The 21,930-nt window shown below is 46.3% G+C and overlaps 1 protein-coding gene across 1 annotated transcript in view; it reads left to right on the top strand.

Moving 5' to 3' along the window:
- The window catches only part of LOC134402092 (transmembrane protease serine 11C-like), a 42,905-nt gene extending 22,509 nt beyond the window's left edge, over positions 1 to 20,396 (top strand). The window contains exons 4-10 of the mRNA XM_063131425.1: positions 1,062 to 1,129; positions 5,666 to 5,829; positions 7,638 to 7,676; positions 11,943 to 12,111; positions 12,856 to 13,121; positions 16,400 to 16,542; positions 20,175 to 20,396. Coding sequence (XP_062987495.1) covers positions 1,062 to 1,129; positions 5,666 to 5,829; positions 7,638 to 7,676; positions 11,943 to 12,111; positions 12,856 to 13,121; positions 16,400 to 16,542; positions 20,175 to 20,336 — 1,011 coding nt within the window. The 3' untranslated portion in view covers positions 20,337 to 20,396. The remainder of the gene's footprint in view (positions 1 to 1,061; positions 1,130 to 5,665; positions 5,830 to 7,637; positions 7,677 to 11,942; positions 12,112 to 12,855; positions 13,122 to 16,399; positions 16,543 to 20,174) is intronic.
- Positions 20,397 to 21,930: the final 1,534 nt, after the last annotated feature.

Raw genomic sequence — 21,930 nt, 5'->3', positions numbered from 1 at the left:
TCAGCAGGTGTCATTTGTATATATGGAGAACCTGGTGAAATTCCCTCCTCTTCACAACAGTTAAAGTGCAGGAGCTATACTAGAGTGACCAGATTTAAAAGAGGGCAGGGCACCTGCAGCTTTAACTGGTGTGATGAAGAGGAAATTTCACCAGGTTCTCCATATATACAAATGACACCTGCTGAAATTCCCTTTTCAATACAACTGTTAAAAATACAGGAGCCCTGTCCTCCTTTTCATATGGTCACCCTACCCTTGGCTGATAGCAACAAATAGGGTGACCATATGGAAAGGAGGACAGGGCTCCTGTATCTTTAAAGTTGTATAGAAGGGAATTTCAGCAGGTGTCATTTGAATGCATGTAGCACCTGGTGAAATTTTGTCATTTATATCATTTGTATATATGGGGAACCTGGTGAAATTCCCTCTTCTTCACAGCAGTTAAAGCTGCAGGAGTCCTACTCTCTTGACCAGATACAAAAGAGAGGAGGGCACCTGCAGCTTTAACTATTGCGAGGAAGAGGGGAATTTCACCAGATGCTGTATGCATACAAATGACACTTGCTGAAAATCCCTTTTCTCCACAACTGTTAAAGATACAGGAGCCCTGTCCTCCTTTTCATACGGTCACCCTAAATAAAAGCTTATTGACTGAAGCGGGGAAAGTAGAGAATAAAACCAGCTACTAAAACCAATGTAATTAAAACAGCCTCCAACAAATTAAAATAATTAATTGAAGGAGTTTAACATGCGTGTGGCCTCAAGGCCTTCCTAAAAAAGAAGGTTTTAACAATGCCTTCCTCCATGACCTCCATCTCCTCCTTTCCCGCTCTATGTGAAGCAGAATTAAAAAAGAAAAGAATGAAAAAAGAAAAGAAAAAAGGTGTGTCAACTGGCTTGTAGTGTGCCAGGTGTGTGTGCAATCCACCTCCTCATCCCACCCACCCCTAAACAGTTCTGCACCTCTGTTTTAGTGTGTTCCTGTAGTAGTATTTTTATCTGTGTTATTTTTATTAAATAATTTTATTTGACACACTTGTACTTTTCCTTCCTTTCGACAGATTAACCAGGCATTTCAAGCTACGCATTTAAACAAGAAATTGCTCAAATCTCATGTTGTAAACCTAAGGTAAGGAAAGGAACCTCTCGTGCAAGCACTGAGTCATTACTGACTCTTGCAGGGACGCCAGCTTTCACTGATGTTTTCTTGGCAAGCCTTATAGCGGGGTGGTTTGCCGTTGCCTTCCCCGGCCGTTATTACCTTTCCCCCAGCTAACTGGGTACTCATTTTACCAACCTCGGGAGGATGGAAGGCTGAGTCGACCCGAGCCGGCTGCCTGAAACCAGCTTCCGCTGGGATCGAACTCAGGCCGTGGGGAGAGTTCCAGCTGCAGAAACTGCTGCTTTACCGCTCTGTGCCACACAAGGCTATGAATATGCAGTTGAGGGACTCATGTGTAACCAATTGCCAACAATGACACTGGGAAGGAACTTGTCCATAAATCAAATTTATGGACAAGATAACTTTAGGCAATAATTTGGCCTTACCTTATAGCATGTGTCACCACCGGTAACATGCTGGGAAACCATTGGATTCCCTGAAGTGAGCTACAGCAGCGGTCCCCAACCTTTTTGGCACCAAGGACCAGTTTTGTGGAAGAATTTTTTCCATGGACCGAGGAGGGGGGGTGTTGAGGGGATGGTTTTGGGAAGCCACGCCTTCCTGCCCCACTCCAGCGTCCTGGCTTCGCTTCAGCTGGGTGGGCCAAACGAAGCCAGGACGCTGGGGCAGGTGGGCGGCTTCGGAACGGTGTGCCCGGAAGTCGCTCTCCCAGAGTGGCTTCTGGCTGGGCGCGCCATTCCAAAGCTGCCCCACCCCACCCCAGCGTCCTGGCTTCGCTGGGCAGGCGAGATGGCGCCCTGCTCCCAGGTACACTGGGGAGGGTGTGGGTGGGTGAAAGCAGCTCACCTGCATGGCCTGGTTCCTAACAGGCCACGGACCGGGACCGGTCCGTGGCCTGGGGGTTGGGGACCCCTGAGCTACAGGACCCATGAGTTCCTACTGGTTCTTACTGTTTGAAGGTATTGTGGAGGCATTAGCTACTACAGGTCTTCTACTTTAGCATCCCCCATTTATTTATACACCTGGGACCAACAACAAAACCCCAATGTTGGGTGATCCTGTTCATTGAGCCAGGCAGCCAGGCCTGCTTTCTGGACACTCCATTCCATTGCCCCTCATTCTGTTTTTTGTTTTGTTTCTGCCCTTCCCTTGCTCCCTCACAAACAGACATTTGGCGTTCTGTGGTCACTGAGTATGCTGAACCCTCATTGGGCAGTTTGGATGGAGGGCTGCCCACTATGTCCGTTCCCCCCAAGTTTTTCTGCTTTGTAGACCCTGGGAATTCTCCAAAAGAGGCCAACACCTGTCTTTTTTGTATCTGAGTAGCCTTATTTTGGCTTATTCACTATTAGCACATATAATATATACTGTATGACAGGATGATGATTTGATATTCAATGTATAATTTGCTCTTTCTCCAAAGAGTGCAGCTTACAGATAAGTTTCCGGGCAGTATACAGCCTTCTTGCAACAGCCTTCCTAATTCTGAACGCCCTCCAGATATGTTGGCTAGAAATTATGGGAGTTGCAGCCCAACACATCTGGAGGGCACCAGGTCGGGGAAGGCTGGCTTACAGACATGCTTCCCCGCCCCCTTCAGCAGTATTTTGTGTATTTCATTCCACACTTCCTCCAAGAAAGTTACGATCTGTGACGCAGGCTAATTGGGTCTTGTTCTCTCTGCTGCAGCTGCTGGGACTGATTGCTGGCATTAGGCTAATTAACTTGATTGCTCTCTGCTGTAATGTGACATCTGATTATTATTATTTTAAAAAATATTCTTTCCTTGGACTTTCCCCACAGAGAATTTAAATAGAAATACCACCCACCTCTCCATAATAAAGCCTGCAGATGGATTTTAAAAGTGGGTGGGCTAATTTTTAAACCATGAATCATTCCATATCTTTGTTGTTGTTTGTTCGTTCAGTCGCTTCCGACTCTTCGTGACTTCATGGACCAGCCCACGCCAGAGCTATCTGTCGGCCGTTGCCACCCCTAGCTCCCCCAAGGTCAAGTCTGTCCCCTCCAGAATATCATCCATCCATCTTGCCCTTGGTCGGCCCCTCTTCCTTTTGCCTTCCACTTTCCCTAGCATCAGCCTCTTCTCCAGGGTATCCTGTCTTCTCATTATGTGGCCAAAGTACTTCAGTTTTGCCTTTAATACCATTCCCTCAAGTGAGCAGTCTGGCTTTATTTCCTGGAGTATGGACTGGTTTGATCTTCTTGCAGTCCACGGCACTTTTATCTATCTACCGTATTTCTTCGATTGTAAGACGCCATCGATTGTAAGATGCACCCTAATTTCAGTACCACCAACCGAAAAAACAACAACCCTAAGACACACCCGCGATTCTAAGAAGCACCCCGTTTTTAGAGATGTTTATATGGGGGAAAAAGTGTGTCTTAGAATTGAAGAAATACGGTATCTATCTCTCCATTAGCTGTTAATAAAATTACTTGAGCTTGACTCTCACTGTGGTGGGAACTGATGATTGAGGAGAACTGGGAATACCTTCCGATCTCCTTCTTCTGCATATGTACACTAGTCCACCTGGGGAAATATCCATGGCAAGACCAGCAGTTGGGCAAACGCTGCGTCCCAAAGGCCAAGTCTGTATGCTGTGTTCCCTGGGTTCAGGCTGAGCAAATTGGAAAATGTGTGGGATGAAAATGTAATCAACCAAACTGCTGAAGGTAAGCAGGTTTATCTATGTAAACCTGCCTAGACGTTTACAGTCTAGTAAGATAGACGCAGGTTTATCTATGTAAACCTGCCTAGACGTTTACAGTCTAGTAAGATAGACGCAGGTTTATCTATGTAAACCTGCCTAGACGTTTACAGTCTAGTAAGATAGACGCAGGTTTATCTATGTAAACCTTACATATGACTACTAAGGAGTCATATGTAAACCACTTCAAGCTCTTTGAATGAAAGGAATGTAACAGTACCTAAAATGACCCAGGAGCTCACAGACCATCCTACAATAATCCCTCTGTGCTAGTTACATTGAAAATGAGGAAAGCAGATGTGGTTTTTCTTTTCTCATTTTTATGTAATATCTGAACTGGAACAACTGGAAGCCTATTCCTTCAGGCGTGCTGGTTGATGACCTTGAAAACCTCACTCCAACCTAACAAGGATGTGCAGAAGCAATTGCAGCATGATGCTTAGCTGGGTGCCACTTGGTCCCGTGTGCCTAGATGTGTATTTTGATGCAGATGAGAATAGGTATCAACATCAAAACCACACCCAACCATTTCAGTGGGGCATAGAGAAACTACCTGTTGCATGTGATTAGCTATGCATTAGGAGAGGTAGATCAGGACCCGTGTGTGTGTGTGTGTGTGTGTGTGTGTGTGCTTGTTAGTTTGCATGATGTTTAAAAAAAGAAAAGAAAAAAAGAAAGAATAAAAATTAGTCTCACGATCTAATGGGAAGTCCTTCACAGTGCAAATTCGAATTCCAACTTCCATAAGAGGAAACAGAAGCCGCAATTTAATTCATTCGTGTTGCAAACCTATACTTGTTCTTTTGCTTTGTGTTTTGGCCAAAGAGCTATATGGATTTTAAAATGTGCAACTGCTTATATTAGCTGTCTTGGTAATTCTGTGAAATGGCCGTATATAAATACCAAAAATAAATAAACAAATGAAGTGGAACGGGTGTGGGGAGAAAAGATTAATTTATTTTTTATATCCCCTTTGAATGAAGATCACAATAGTTTGGGTTGAACAAACACAGCTTACGTTAAATAATTCTAGCTGTAGGTTTGTAAGCGAACGGAGAATTCACCAGAACTAAAGACCCCATGAGAATCAAACAGCTATGACCCACTGGGAAGTTCTGCTGCACAAGCCTCTTCAAAATTAGGGCATGTTGAAAATGTCCTCTCCTCCAAATTTGCTGCCCCATTCGTTGGAGGTCAATTTTGGTTATTTTTTCAGGGAGGGGGGAAGTTCTTCAATTTGTTTGCAGTGGTGGGGACTTTCTATCGTTGGTGCAGTGGGCCTTTTTTCTTTCTTTTTTAAGTTTCTGTTTTACTCTTCTCAGAATAGAGGTTGTTTGGCAGCTGGCAACTGCCATCCCCCCCCCCGTGCCCCCAGAATACTCCAGGTGCAGTATTGTTCCTGAGCATTCTGGGAAAAACATGGCAGCCAATGAAGGAGCCAATGAAGGAGGCTCCATTCCAAAATAGTGTGTAAAACATTTTGGTAAGACCCCTGAACTTTTTGAAGAAGCCGCAATCCTCGAATTACCAGCGGTTTTGAGAGCACATTCTGAACTGGAACCAAACATTCTCATTTGAGAACTTTTGCTCAGTCTTCATCCTTGCACAGCTCCCATTCATTTCAAAGAGGAAATGATCTGAGCAGGAGAACATCCTGGCTGGTTTTGCCTCATGTTGCTTAGCGGCATGTAGAGATGACGTCTGGATTTTCCACCTCCCGTGCCCCAAATATCTTGAGTAGCCTGTGCAGAAGTTGTAGGAGAAAGTATCCTGGCTTGCTTGAGCGGTCGTCTGAGGCTTTCTTCCTTTGCAGGCCGGACAATGGTGGAGTCTTCGCAGATGTGGTGCTGGTGTTTAGGTTCACTGGCACGAATAATAGAGAGGCACTCTGGATGAGTATTAACACTATTTTGCTGAAGAGGCTGAAGTTATCGACGTGGCCCTTGAGTATTGACCTTTCAACTTACAAGCTCACAGGCAAGTGTCATAGATGACGTGGTCATATTTTTTGTAATGCTTTTTTCCTCTGTGTTGCACCCTGAAGTGTACATTGCCCTAAATCTATTTTCCCCCACCTCTTGGCTCTTAAGATGTTTATGGTCCACACAACTTTCTCCCCATGCGGATAAGGGACTAGTGACCCTCCTCCATTTTCTTGTTTTGCCGACCCTTCCCTCTGCCACAGCCCACTAGCTTCCAGTCTACCAGACTTTCATCAGCTCTGCCCTGCAGCTGAAGGCAGTACATATGGAACCAAAGGATGACAACTTAAGAGATTAATGGGTTCCTCATCCTTTTTCTCATCATTGTCACCACTTGCTTGTTTGACCGGCAACGAGCCAGTAAGCAAGGAGGCATGCTCCTCCTTCTCTTGCTGTCTGAGCCGGAGTGAAAGGCAGGTCAACAAACAGGTTGCAATGGCGAAGAGAAGGAGCAAGAGCTGACAATTGGAGTACACTCACTAGGACGTTCTCTGGAGCTGTGCAAATGCACAATTATACTCTCCCACAGTTTCCATTTTAGGTCCTGCCCTGAACTCTATATCATTTATATGGCTAGCAGACTGATAGGCATAGGCAGCTGGTAAAATTTAGCAACCTGTCTCTATGGCATAGGTTAATGGATGCAAATTTAGGCATACATTTTAGCACATCTCAAAACAAGAACTGATGTACATTGGAACTAGTCGTCCTGAAAAATGTATAGCCTAATTAATTTAGTAATTTACTCTGATTTACTCATTACTCTTTGCAATATAGTCTTTATAGTATTTTTTGGGCTTAATCAGTGATCTGGATGAAAATCCGAATGATTACAAATGTTTTCACTGTTGTTTTAAACCCATGGTTGCATTATGGGAATGGCCAAACTGAGAATATTTCTGTATTCAATAAACAAAAAACCTACGGTTTACAAAACAACGTTAAGGATGTAGTTTTAACCAAGCACCAAAAAGCAGGGAAATTGGGAGTTAAGGCTCACAAGCCTTAATGCCACGTCCTCCCTAAGGAGGCAGAAAGTACCAGTGAAATTCTCATTCTCCCAAAGCAGATAAACCATGAGGACAGGATGGAGAATAGGATATGCAGAGGTGACTGTGGGGTTGTGGAAAACTGATGACAACAACTTAGAGCCAAACAAGGTTGTCAGATTACTATTCCACACTAATATTAGTACAAGTTTATATTGACCGGGATTGGATGACAAGCCCTGGCTCACTGTCGACCCATGGGTGCCAGGTTGCATCTCCAACCCCTGAGGGAGGGTTGTCATGTCAATGCAAACCTGGCAAGCTTGGCTTATGCATGGGTTAATCAACCCTCACGTAACGCATGGTCTGTCCTACGTTTATGCGTGAGTTGTTTAACCCTCACATAACTGACTGTCGCTGGGGTCGTAAGACATGACAACCCCTGAATGGGGATTGCATATTCAAAATGGCGGCCGCATTAGGATGAGAGATGTGTGAAATTGCCACCACCCTGCCCAAAGAAACAGAATGGGTCTTATGGAAAGGCCTTTTAGCTTCTATTGAAATTCCTCAGATGTTTTGCCTGAAGAAGACCCCCAAATTTTACTATGAATTTCACTTTGCAGTATGTCTGTCCAACTGGTGACTTACAAGGCTGGGTGCGACCCGCCCCAGCAGTCAGATATGACAGCCCAACTAGAAGCTCAGTAACTTTCCTGTTTTTACAACAGAATTTTGAAAGTCTATTCTTGTAAATAGAAATAGGTCAAAATGAAAATGTTAAGTTTAATGTATTTTCTGCCTTCTTTTGCAGAGATTACTGCACCAAAAGGTGAAAACCTTCTCTACAGCTGTAAGTACTCAAACTGGGTTGGGATTGGACAGAAGGTTGCTAGAAATGGCATTGCTTAGCGCAGTGATTCCTAAATAGTGTTGTAGTCTCCTAGCTTATTTGTTCTTTGTGGGCTACCATGTTCTTTACGGTTTGGATACAGTGAGCCAGACATATGTGCCATCACTCTTGATGCCTGTCTTTCAGCCATAGAGCTATATCAGCAACAACTTTTCTTTTTCCTAAAGCTTTTAAAACTTGATGTTGCTCAGACTTTAGACTGTTAGTTATACTGTTATACTGTTAGTTTTACCCTACCCTGTGCCTGTTTACCCTACCCAGTGCCTGTTTCCATTCTCTTCCCTTCCTTATTGCTTTACTATGATTTTATTAGAATGTAGGCCTATGCGGCAGGGCCTTGCTATTTACTGTTTTACTCTGTACAGCACCATGTGCATTGATGGTGCTATATAAATAAATAAATAATAATAATAATAATAATAATAATAATAATAATAATAATAATAACAACAAGGTAAGCAGATGGTGGGGGAGGGAGAAAAGAGTTGCAGAGCTTCTCCACATGGGCGATTTATTGCACGCTCGTGACTGGTCACTCACAGTGGTTTGCAGGTGCTTTTCACGATGTTTTCAATCTCCAATGCCTATCCTGCTGCTTTCAAGCAGGAATCTATCATTTTATAAAACCCTGAAAATGCAGTAATAAATAGAAAACTTGTTATAAAACAGCGCCATCTGCTGGTTGTAGAATTGAGTCATAAGAACTTAAGAAGAGCCTTGCTGAATCAGACCAAGGATCCATCTAGTCCAGCACTCTGTTCACACAGGGGCCAAACAGCTGCTGACCAGGATAGTGGTGCAACAGCAGGACACGGTGCAACAGCACCCTCCCACCCATGTGCCCCAGCAACTGGTGTATATGGGAAAGAACTGGCAAAAAACACGGAGGAGGGAACACAGATATTTTGCCAATTGTTAAACCCGCATGGGTTCCAGAAGACCAAGCCCCAGCAAGGTGGTGGGATTTTTGGTGAATGTGGAGAAGCCCACAGACTCACTTGTAGTGGATATGGAGAGGAGTGCATGGGTTGATGGGAAAGAGGACCTGAGTTCTTCTCTGACTTGAATTAAAATCTGAGTCATGTAGGGTTCATGCATTGGAAGGGCAGGCGTATCAGAATGCTCTGTTCATATTCTGGGCTAGGGGATCATGAAGGTCAGTGACATCACAGTGGTGGCTCATTTGCACATGCAATTCATACCTGAGAATCGCAGCAGGAAGTGATCAGCATGTGTCAACTTGCTCTTAAAGTTTTGCTGTTGCCCCAGTACTGACAGCTAAGTAATAGAAACAGTTTTCATATAAGGAGAAGAAAAGGCACCAGTACTGGAGACAAAGACAAAGGAATCGCCTACATGAACAATTTACTGTAGTCTTGTAGATCTTATAAAGAATCCTTTATATGATGTTGTTGACCTCCAGGCTATATCTTGTACTTTCCCCACAGTAAACTTGCTTCCCCCACCCCCCACCCCAGAGATAACGCAGTATTTAAAATAATTAATCCTGCCGCTAGATGGTGCTGTTTCATTTAACTTGCCCAAACGGGAAGTTTTCAATTACAAATCACATGGTCACCATTAGTCACTGTCTGAAGGAGCCTGTAGTGAATGTAGAGACGCCCTCTGTCAGAAAGTGTCAGTGCCTCTGAAGAACCTAATTTAGCTGTTCTTGAGGAACAGTCTCTTGACTCAAAATGCAGTGGGACTTAATTAACCTGTTCATGTGCATTATTTATTTATTTTATTACATTTATATACTGCCCCACAGCCGAAGCTCTCTGGGCGGTTCACAAAAGTTAAAACAGTAAACATTAAAAAGTATACAAAATTTAAAAACTGTCAGAAACATAAAAACAGTATAAAAACAAGAGTATCCATTTAAAAAACAACAGTTCTGGGGTCCATTAAAAAACAAACTTAGCATTGTTAAACGCTGTTAAATGCCTGGGAGAAGAGAAAAGTCTTGACCTGGCGCCTGAAAGATAACAACGTTGGCACCAGGCGAGCCTCATCGGGAGATCATTCCACAGTCGGGGGGCCACCACCGAAAAGGCCCTCTCCCTTATTGCCATCCTCCGAGCTTCCCTCAGAGTAGGCACTCGGAGGAGGACCTTAGATGTTGAGTGCAGTGTATGGGTAGGTTCATGTTGGGAGAAGCGTTCCATCTCTTAGTATTCCTCCTCTGCGTTTCCAGTAACTGAACGTAACTATGGTAATATTTGCAACATAAATATTTCCACAGTAATATTTCCAACATTGTTCAGTAGCAACTTTAAACCAAATGCTGCCAATCTGTAGCATTTACATTAAAATCATCTGAGGATGGGTGTCAGAATGGCTCCTGCCTGTGCCAACACACTTCAGCTTGGGCCAAACAGAACAATGTTTCTTGTTACAACATAGCAACACAGAGAGAGAGAGAGAGAGAGGGAGGGAGGGAGGGAGAGACTTCCCTAACCTGGAGCCCTACAGATATTTTGGGCTTCAATTCTCAGCATCCATGCTAGCTGGGGCTGATGGGAAATGAAGTCCAAAACATCTAGAGAGCACCAGAGTGGGGAAGACTCACCCAGTGTAATGAAGCAAATTTTTGAAACAGCACTGTGGGAAATTGCATTTCTCTGAGAATTTTCTTGATACGAATTAAGCTGGCCCCATGAATCCCAGGAAATAACTTCCTCTGAATGTAGAGAAAACGCCATCTGGGGGTTGTGTTCACGTCGCTGGGTTGGCGCTGCCTCCCTCTTCCATCCTACGCTTTCCCTCTCCCAGTGCGATGTTGGGTGATCCTGATGCCAAGGAGGGGAGTGTGGGGTTTCTGACTGTCCACCCGGGTTCTGGAGCTGCCCTGCCCTTTTCTTGGTGGAATGCGACCTATTCGTGGAATGGCCTGCCGGAAGAGATTCGTCAACTTGACAGTCTTTTAGCGTTTAAAAAACCAATAAAGACTGATCTATTCCAGTAGGCCTATCCAGTGAAATTTTAGAATGTTTTTAGGATGTTTTAAGGATGTTTCAATCATGTATACTATGTTTTTAATCAGTTTTTAATGAGTTTTATATTCACTGTTGTTCCCCGCCTCGATCCAAGTGGAGAGGCGGGTAAGAAATATATTATTATTATCATCATCATCATCATTATCATCATCATCATCATCAGTTGCCTTCCACCAGGCTCCACACTTGAGTTGACACCAGATTGGCCCCGGAGCAACGTTCCACAGCTGATGCGCTGTGTTAATGTTGCTCTGTTTGAAAAAGTCAGGGTAAATCCCTGACTTTTTCTAAATGCAGTATTCGGGGGGGGAGGGGGGAAGCCCTGTGGTGACTGTGAACCTGCATTGTCTAACCAACGGGGTGTAGATCCACAGCCACTGCGGGGATTTCCCCGCATATAGACAGCAACCCACCCACCCCAGGGAAGATATGGCAAAATGCACGCGTGTCAGATGTGCCACTCATCTGTGTTTACTCCTTGGGGTGTGCCTGCACCTGCTGCTCTTGTGTATTTATTCTAATTGATATACAGCACCTAATTAATGCAACTGCTCTACTAATAAATACATAAATTAAATAAAGTGTTTCCTGTACATACCAGTGAAAATAGGGGACACGGGTTGCTTAGAGCTTGAATACGTTCACAGATAGCTATGAACATATTCAAGCTTAAAGCTGGGCAGAGAGAAAAAATTCCATTCAGAGCAGCAGGTTTTTTGTTTCAAAATGAACTCTGGCTTCCTGTTGCACTCGATTGAAAAGATCTGAAAAACAGTGTGAAGAGGCTCAGAACGGAGCCCATCCCTTCTTAAAATAGAAGTCTTTTTATTTTCTAAGGAAGGGAAGGAACCTCTCGTGCAAGCACTTGAGTCATTGCTGACTCCTAGAGGGACGCCTGCTTTCGCTGACGTTTTCTTGGCAGACTTTGTGGCGGGGTGGTTCGCCATTGCCTTCCCCAGCCATGATTACCTTTCCCCCAGCTAGCTGGGTACTCATTTTACAGACCTCGGGAGGATGGAAGGCTGAGTCGACCTGAGCCGGCTGCCTGAGAACCAGCTTCCGCTGGGATCGAACTCAGGCCGTGGGGAGAGTTTTGGCTGCAGTAACTGCCGCTTACCACTCTGTGCCACACACTAAACAGAAATAAAAATAAAAGTCTTTTTATTTTCTGGGGAAAAAAATGGGTTAATAAGGTATTCTTTGGCAGGTTGTGGAACACGAATGGACAGATCCGAGGAGAGAATCTTTGGAGGAAGCATTGCAGGGGAAGGCGAATGGCCGTGGCAAGTCAGTCTTCAGCTGAATGGCATTCATCGCTGTGGGGCGTCACTCATTAGTAACATATGGCTTATAACGGCAGCTCATTGCTTTCGAGGGTGAGAAGACACAAAGGCCTGAACTCTGATATGATGTCTGACCAACACACTACAATCATCACACTTATTAAAATAGTAAAATCCCATTTATGCGTATGTATTCACCATCTACCTCAATCAGGGCTGCATCAAAGGTAGGCCTGGTCAGGCACCTGCTGAGCGTCCACACCCTAGCGAAGGCTGACTGACAACAGTCCCCTAGACTTGTTCCACTTCACCATAGCAACCTCCTTGTTCTACTTTTTGCTCGGGCCCAGACAATGGCAGTGGACATGGTAGTCTCCCTGAGAGAGCGGTCCCATTATGGAAGTCTTGCCTAAGGGGCCTTAAAAACCCGGAACTGGCATTGACCCCAATTGTATGTTGTTACATATATTCTAAAACATATGAAATTGTAGGTGGGAGAGGGATGCTTAATCCTTTCCTCCAAGCTTGCTGATTCTCCTCAAACTCCACTCCCTAAGGCCTTTCCCCTTCCAAACTGGGCTTATGTCCGGTCGCAGAACTAGCTGGGGTTGGAGGCCTGTGGGGCAGAACTCGAGGGCCAAATCAATAGGTAAAGGAAGAATCCTCCCCTACAAATGTCCCCTTTTGCCTTCCTGTTAATTTACTCTGACGCTTTACCCTAAGAAAGGCTGGAGTAAAATAAAGTGCTATATAAATGCGAAGTAGAGCAAACTATAATCTCTATCTATAATCTCTATCTATCTATAATCTCTATCTATAATCTCAACTGTCTTTCAGAGTCAAGGATATCAAAGGTTGGACGAGTAGCTTTGGGGCCCGTTTAAGGCCTCCATTAATGAGAAGGAACCTTCGCCAGATCATCGTTCATGAGTATTATGCCAATAGCGTTATGAGCCATGAATACGACATCGCTGTCGTGCAGCTCTCGTCCCCAGTAGATTTCACCGCAGCCGTGCGTCGTGTTTGTCTTCCAGAGGCTACACAATACTTTCCAGAGAACACCACCTGCTTCGTCACGGGATACGGCGCTTTGAAAGATGACGGTCAGCAATGATCTATTCAGAGCTTGGCTTTTAAGAGCAGCTCCAGTGGGTTCTTCATCAGGGCAGGGCTAGGTGAGGTTGGGGCAAGGGTGGGGGGTGGGGGTTACATTCCTTAGTGAACCGTCCGTCATCAGGTCCAATCCCAGTCACTGGACACCCAAAGACAGAGGCCATGGGAGTGAATGGGAGATGTTGCCTCTGCCACCACAGGCATTAAGCATGGCGTAGATGAGTGTGGAGATCACCTGCAGGGACTCAAATATCCAGGGAAGCCTTCAATGGTGGCTGCTTTTCTGATAGGGTTGGCAGATCGTCACAAGGTGCTGAGTCTCAGCCGCCGCCTGACAGTGTGGATTTCTAACATTGGTTCTGAAAGCGGTATAAGCCCAGCTTTGCAACTTTAACACACAGTCATGCTCAGCACATGTCATTAGGATGTGCACCCAGGGATAGATATAAATTTAAAGATGAACATTTATTGAATACTCACTCATGAAGGATGTTATTTTTATTCATTTATTTATTAAATGCTGTAGATATTGATACCCTAGTCTGCATTCGGCTTGCCTGACCCCGGGAGGGCCGTTGCCGGGGTGGGTGGGAATGAGGAGATGCTCCTTAAGCCCAGGGCCAGTGCCAGGCTATTTTGCGCCCTAGGCAAGGTGAGCTGCTTTCACCCCCCCATCCCCAGCGTACCCCACCCCCACCCCCGGTAGGCGGAGACAGGCAGGGATGGAGGCCATGTTACCTTTCCCTCACCTGAAGTCAGAACGTGCGTCCCAGCTTGGCTTCGGCTGGGCGGGACGCTGGGGTGGGGGTGGGCGGACGGATGGCTCCACGTTCTGACGGCTGGTGTGCCCAGACTCCAGAATGTGGAGCCATCCGCCCGCCCCCCCTCCCACCCACCCCAGTGTCCCAGCTTGGCTTCGGCTGGGCAGGATGCTGGGGGGGTGGGGCGGCTCCACGTTCTGACGACCGGTGTGTGCCGGAAGTCAGAACGTGGCGCCGCCTGCCTGCCCCACCCCCACCCCAGTGTCCTGGCTTGGCTTCGGCTGGGCAGGCGCCCAGCCAAAGCCAAGACAGGGACGCTGGGGTGGGGTGGGGGGGCGGAAGGGCGGCTTCAGAACGGTGCGCCCAGAAGCTGCCCTTGCTCTGCTAGAGCGGCTCTGGGAGTGGGAGGGTGACTTCCGGGTGTGGCGTTCGGTGCCCCCCTTACCTTGGTGCTCTAGGCAGCCGCCTGACTGGCCTCTATGGCAGCGCCGGCCCTGCTCAAGCCCCAGTAATGGTGGGCCTTCATGGTGACACTGCCCATTTCATTCTTGCTGCTCTCTGATGCTCTCTCGGAGACATCAGTTCGTCAGCGCAGGGCAGTGTCTGGATCCCCCTCTGGATCTCTACTCAAAGGCCCCCTCAATTCAGCACTTATTGCGTGAGTCATTACTTGGCACACCCCTTGTGCATGCCTATGCGTTGACAGTTTTTTGGAATGGTTCAGCTTGAGAATATGCAGACAGGCTACCTGGTTTCTAATGGGTGTGGCAAGAGAGTCTTGCCACGCCCTTTAAAATACAGGGAACCTGTTTGCCTAATTTCTTTAGGTGGAGTGGGTGGGTGAACATCTTCACAAAAGTAAAACATAAAACAGTTGCAAAGGTGTACTTAGGATTGGGATGGAGCAGGACATGTGTGTTGGGGATGTCACAGACTAATAGGTATCCTCCTCACAACTGCTTCCCCCCTCTCCATTCAAGCTGAACCATTCCAAAAACCTATTTTATCCAGAATTCATAAGAGATGGGTGAGCAACCCATAGCTTGCATCAGATTGGGTCAGGAATTAGCCAAGCTACTGCCTTTTAAACCGGCAAATAGCTCATCTTATTTCCAAGCCAATCTGAACACACAGACCATCCCCAAAACTTGACATTTGCAGCCAGGGATCAGGGATACTTACAAGGCTCCACAGTCCCCAGCAGCAAAGGATAGCTCCATGGCCAAGGAGAGGTCCCGCACACAGGACATCTTCTTGGCTGTGCAGTTGTCATTTGCAACTTCAGATCATAGGTGCACCCAAGAGCTCATCATTTGGGGCTGCAAAACGTCCTCAGCCTCATGCTGCGCTGAAGCCCCAGGCAGCCCAGGAGAGTCAAGGGATGGCATTTCCGAAAACCCCTGACGGAGGGGGAAGCTAGCCCCCTGCAAAGGACCCTGGGGGCAAGAGCATCCTCTCTTCAAAGTGCTTGATATTCCCCCCACTCAATTGCTTTTGTGCTGCCACTTCTTTATCTTCTCCTATAAAATCCAACAGACCAATGCTGCAAGACATTTTTTTATTATTATTTATTACATTTTTATACTGCCCATCAGCTGCAGCTCTCTGGGCAGTGCATAATTAAAAAACATTAAACGGGCATAGATAAATTTTAAAAAAGATTAAAAGTTAAAAAAGCAATATAAAACCAGCTAAGTTAAAAACTAGGGAAAGCCTGTGTAAAAAAGTTTGTTTTCAGGAGGCGTTTAAAAGATGTTAAGTTTTCCACCCCGAACTGCATGAAGGAGAGTCCTCCAGAGGGTGGGTGTTGCTACAGAGAAGGCCTGCTGCTGAGGTTCTACGTAGCAACATTCCGTTCATTTTGGAATTGCCCTCCTCTGAAGATTGTAGCTGTCGTCCAGGTGCATATAAGGGAAGGTGGTCTGCTAGGTATGGCTACTGAACATTCCCCCAGAGCATCCAGGAATCGCTCGGATTCCAGAAGTTCCTGGGGGCAGACCATCTTAATGGGTCCCCCACCTCTACAGTGAGGGACTGCAGACAAGGGAAGAAGGTCAGATTTCTAGTATTTATTATTGCACCTGTCCAATCCAGAGGCGTCATACCACCTACCAATTGCAGATGGTAATGTTGCAAACTGCCTCTTTTGTTGAAGGAGTTTCTCAGGCAGGAGCACACACTAGCCAACGTAACTCACTAGGCTAGGTCCAAGCATCAGACCCAGATTTTCCTGGTTCACAGCTGATGTCTCTTCCATCCCGTGAAAGGAGATGAAGTGCAGTGTAGGCATTAGTGGTTGGACAGAATGGGGTGCTTTTGTGGATGAACGAGTGCTATGTGGTTGTGACTCAAATAGTTATGCCTGGTGTTGTGTGTGACATGGGGTGGGGTGGGTGTGCTGTGGTGTTACAATATAGCCTTCCTGTGAAATTTCACCAGTCTCATTTATATTATTATTATTATTATTATTATTATTATTATTATTATTATTATTATTTCAAAATCAGGTCCAAGTGTCAGTGAGCTTCGTCAAACAGAAGTGAAAATTATCGGTAATGAGATTTGTAATAGAAGAACTGTGTACAATGGAGTAATTTCACCTGGGATGCTGTGTGCCGGATACCTGGAAGGAGGGAATGATGCTTGCCAAGTAGGTGCAATAACTCAAAGTATCGCTGAATGAGTACTAAACGTGAGGGGGTTAAACACCTCCACAAAAGGCTTCTGTACACATTCTGACTTTACAGCATTAAGTTGGGGGCAATTGCCACTTATTTACCCAACTACATTGCCCTAGAAACAGGCATGAGTAACCTGCCACCCTCAGCCTAATTTCAACATCCCTCTGCATGCAATCAGTTCAGACTTCAGACAAGAACAATCTCTCCCTTCTCTGGGAAGGAGCGATGTATATGGTGGGGGGGATAAAGGGAGTGGTAGAAGGAAAGAAAAAAGCGGTGACTCGCCCACTTCTGGCTTTGACCCTACCCACTGCTGTCTTTGGCCCAACTCTCCACTGACATACAGCCCCCAACAGATTACCTACAAGGGAATGTGGCCCTGAACAGAAAGCTCACAGTAGTTTCCGGGTCCTTTACATGACTTTCAGGGCCTCTCCAGTGCTTTGTAACCATTATAACGGGAGTCTTTTTCCTAAGGAAAGTGTGACATTTTTTTCTGAATGGCATTATAAAGCCCTATGTAAAGGCTTCATCACACCTTCCCGTTTCCCCTCGAACTATCCCATAGCGTAAGAAACCTGTGGTTGTTATAGTTGTTGTTGTTCTGCTCCATCACACACCCGGGAGGGCTGGGGCGGGCTCCACGGCACTGTCATGGGCGCGACGAACAAAACCATTGGAAGAATTGCTGGGGAAGAGGGAGGGAGCCGGAAGAGGGAGCGAAGCCTCGGGCAAAGTCTCTGGCGCACGCTGTCAATCGAGGCAGGGGGTGCACAGGTGGGGTGGGGGTGAATCATGGCCTCTCTCTCCAGAGCCCTCGATGCCGACAGGGTGCCAGCCTGCCCTGCCAGACTTGGGGAAGTTTGATCTCGCGCTGTCCCTCACACTATTCTCTTTGAAGGAGAACGGATCTAGGGCTGGGAAGGGGAGGAGGGGGGAGATTTGAACACAACCTCCCCTGCTCAGAACTGGGGCAAGCAGCGGTGGCTTGGCCCGGGCACACTCACTTGGGGGCTACCAAGGGAGGCAGCTGGTCGGCTCTGCCCCACATCATCCTTCTGCGCCCCCAGTGGCCTCTCGAGGTCTAATGAGAATCGTTCTTTCTGCATTCCCTTTTTCGTTCAGATTTTTTGGGGGGTTTTTCAAGCGCAATCACGGCAGGGCACATCGGAGTTCTTCACCATGAATGCAGGTTTTAGGGCAAGCGTCATGTGAGCCGATTGCATTGAACTCGCTGGGATTGTGGAGCATAATAACGCTGGTGTGATGAAGCCCTAATTCTGAAATACCAGTAGTGCCCTCTAGTGGTTGTGTAATAGAACATATAAAAAGGCAGGGAAAAAAAAAAAACCAAGAAAAAATGTCACGTGTAAAGAGCCTTTCTTAAGCCTACGAAGAATCTGGAAGCAGAAGCCCAGGTAAAGCTGTGGGATAAAAGCCTCATGTAGAAATGCCCTTACTCTCAGCTACTGTCTAGGACAGGGTGTCAACCCTGTGGGAAAGTGGAAAGGCAATGAGGACATGTGCGTGTTCATGTTGTGTAAAAAGAGGATTTTTCTATCTCAAAACAGCAATGTCTGATTGTGAAACACTTATTTATTTATTTGTTTATTTATTACATTTTTATACCGCCCAATAGCCAAAGCTCTCTGGGCGGTTCACAAAAATTAAAACCATAATAAAACAACCAACAGTCTAAAAACACAAATACAAAATACAGTATAAAAAGCACAACCAGGATAAAACCACACAGCAAAAATTGATATAAGATTAAAATACAGAGTTAGAACAGTAAAATTTAAATGTAAGTTAAAATTAAGTGTTAAAATACTGAGAGAATAAAAAGGTCTTCAGCTGGCAACAAAAAGAGTACAGTGTAGGCGCCAGGCGGACCTCTCTGGGGAGCTCGTTCCACAGCCGGGGTGCCACAGCAGAGAAAGCCCTCCTCCTGGTAGCCACCTGCCTCACTTCCTTTGGCAGGGGCTTGCGGAGAAGGACCCCTGTAGATGATCTTAAGGTCCAGGCAGGCACATATGGGAGGAGGCGTTCCTTCAAATAACCTGGCCCCAAACCGTTTAGGGCTTTGAATGTTAATACCAGCACTGATGTCCCTTCTCTTCTGCTGTCATTATCAGAAGGGCTCTATGTTGCAATTATGTTGCAACATAGAATTCAACTTCCTCAGAATGCCTCCCCTCCTTTCCCTTCCTTTCAAAACAAATTTCTAGCCCTTAGAGTTGCATCAATATGCTTAGAAATGTGGGTGATCTCTGGTGAAATCCCCAGCCTAATTTAACCGTTACAGTCAATGCAGCACAAAAAGTAACGCAGGACACATTCCTACCACACGATGTTATGTTTAAATTGGGCCCTCCACCACTACGCATGCTGCATTAGCACATGAAAGCAGCACTCACGGAGGCCACACATTTATGGCATGCCCTTAACAATGCACTTGTAAATGAAATGACCCAGTTTGCACAGGATGGTGGGCAGACAGAATGCTTTTGTTACGCACTTGGTGTCACATTTAAATAAAGCCCCAGAGGGCAGATGGAGAAAGATTTCCAGTCCTTCAGAAGCTCACATAACTCTTTGTGTGACCTGTGACTAGCAAAAGCAGACTACGTTATGCAAAATAAAATGTTAAGCTAATTTGCTCAATTCAAGTTCAAAATTAACTGTCAAAACAGAGGTAGCTTCCCAGCCTCCTTCTACACAAACACAGACTGCTGGTGCTTGTCCTGCTTCACATCAAGGAGCGACAGGAGGCTTGTTTGAATAAGAGCTTGGCATCTCGAGGGCAGGGTCTTCAGCTGGCTCTCTCATATCCCCTCCAAGCAAGCACTGGTGGTGGAAGTCAGCTTTCTTTGGTACATGTTTTGGTATACGTAGCCAGGGCCGGTGCCAGGCTATTTTGCACCCTAGGCAAGGTGAGCTGTTTTCACCCCACCACCACCCAGCATACCCCCCCCACCCCCGTCCCAGGTACGCAGAGACAGGCGGGGATGGAGGCTGCGTTACCTTTCCCTTGCCCGAAGTCAGAACGTGTGTCCCGGCTTGGCAGGACGCTGTAGTGGGGCGGGCGGCTCCATGTTCTGACGTCTGGCATGCCCGGATGCCAGAATGTGGAGCCGTCCGTTCACCCCACCTCACCCCAGCGTCCTGCCCAGCCAAAGCCAAGCTGGGATGCTGGGGGGTGGTTGGTTGGAGGGCTCCACGTTCCGACGTCTGGCACGCACCGGAAGTCAGAATGTGGAGCCGTCCAACCGCCCACCACCCCAGCGTCCCGGCTTGGCTTTGGCTGGGCGAGCGCCCAGCCAAAGCCAAGCCAGAGACAATGGGGTGGGGGGCGGAAGGGCAGCTTCGGAATGGCACACCCGGAAGCTGCCCTAGCTTGGCTAGAGTGGCTCTGGGAGTGGGAGGGCGACTTCTGGGCATGGCGTTCAGCTCCCCCCTTACCTTGGCGCTGTAGGCGGCTGCCTGATTGGCCTCTATGGCAGCGCCGGCCCTGTACATAGCTCAGCTTATCACGCTGCTTTTTGCAGAGAACATTATTTTCCTTTCTGTATATCTAAAACAATCTTATTTCCTCTCCTAGGGTGACTCTGGCGGTCCATTGGTGACTCCTGATTCTAGAGGAATATGGTACCTTGTTGGCATAGTGAGCTGGGGAGATGAATGCGCAAAGCCAAACAAGCCTGGGGTCTACACCCGAGTGACTTACTATCGAAACTGGATTGCTGCCCGTACTGGAGTCTGAAATTACAGGAAGGATTAACTTCACAGGCAATATATGAGCCTAGAACACAAGACATTTGGACTATACATATATAAATATATATATTTTTCATACAGATAGATCAACCATTTTGGTCAGTTCTGGTTTCAGATCAGGCGCAGGTGTCTTTGTTGGAGTCATCAATTTCATTTCTTGCTGATTATGTTGTGTCCTCATTCTATGATCAACCCTACTGCTCTCTTGTACAAAGAAGGAATAGGTTGAGGCATACAGTCCCAGCCAGCAAAAGGCTTTTGATTGTTGTCTTTAAGATATCCACCCTTAAAACCATTGCACTGTTGGGACCCTGTTTGATTACAATGGACCTTCTACTATCATACCTGTTTTGATAATCTGGCTGACAATATGTTAAAGTTCACTATTTCATACAAGGGGAATTGCTTCACATCCTCTTTCAGGAATTGGGAGTACTCCAATTTATGACCTCTCTCTTTTTCAAGACTAAATGGCATCGTCACCAGTATCCATCCAGTATCTCAGGGTGGAGGTGGGAGGCTTGAATAAGAGGCCATCAGCGGTTCTCCTTAACCCAGGAACAGTGGAGGTGAGAGAGGCCTACAAACACACACACTGGAAAAGGACAGAGTCCTTTGTGGTGTTGGCCAACCTGCTGTATTTCCCCTTTGATCCTCTGTCCTTGCAGCCAAAAGTGTCACAAAGGTTTCTAGGTGAACACCATCTTTCTTGGTGTGTGGTGGTGAGCCTGTGAAGACCCAAGCAGAATAGTGCTTTTGCTGATCTTATTCAAGCATGTTTGGGTGGGTGGGTGGGGTTCCTATAGGGTTGGTGGGACACCTTACAGTCTTCTAGGCCTTGACAAGTGCTTGACCAGGCCAGCCCTAACAAAAGGGGGCTTCAGAGCACAGACTGTGTCCAACCCTTCAGTGAACTGGACAGCATGTAGGCGGGGCCAACTATTTCCCTTTGTGGGCCAAGGATATTGATTCCTCCAGCAATGCAAGTGCCAGATCCCACTTGCCAACATTGCCATTCATCTGTGGCATGCTGGACCTTCATGATCTGCAGAAGGGCATTGTGTTGTGACCACGTCCATGCTTTACATTTTAAACTTCCCAAATCCTAGGGCAGCCTTCCCAAACTCAGTGCCCTCCAGATATGTTGAACTACAACTTCAATAACCCCATAGCCAGCATAGCTATAAAAAACAACCTTGAATATCTTTGCTGAAGTACTTGGAAACAAAGGATTGTCCCTCACAGGATTGTCCTTTTCTTTGCATTTCCTTTTGCCTGGAACAAAGCAGACTCAGGGTACATAAGGAAGCAGAAGTATACATTTTCATATATCTTCCTCCTTGATGTTGAAGTCATTTGGACGTATACATCCTGAAATCTTCTACCCGCTTACTTAGAGAAACCCCATTGAACCCAGTAATGCTTGCTTCTGAGCAGACATGCATAGGATTTCACTCTTAGACCCACTGAACTAAGACAATTTTCACACATTAAGATTTAATGTGGTTCTTGCTTCAATTAGTTTTGTAGGGTGAATGAAAGTTACATTGGTTAGAATATTCATCTCCGTATTGCATCTC

The sequence above is a fragment of the Elgaria multicarinata genome, chromosome 1, assembly GCF_023053635.1.
Source record: "Elgaria multicarinata webbii isolate HBS135686 ecotype San Diego chromosome 1, rElgMul1.1.pri, whole genome shotgun sequence".
Lineage (NCBI taxonomy): Eukaryota > Metazoa > Chordata > Lepidosauria > Squamata > Anguidae > Elgaria > Elgaria multicarinata.
The sequence above is the reverse complement of the archived record's forward strand: the minus strand, read 5'-3'. Positions and strand labels throughout refer to the sequence as shown.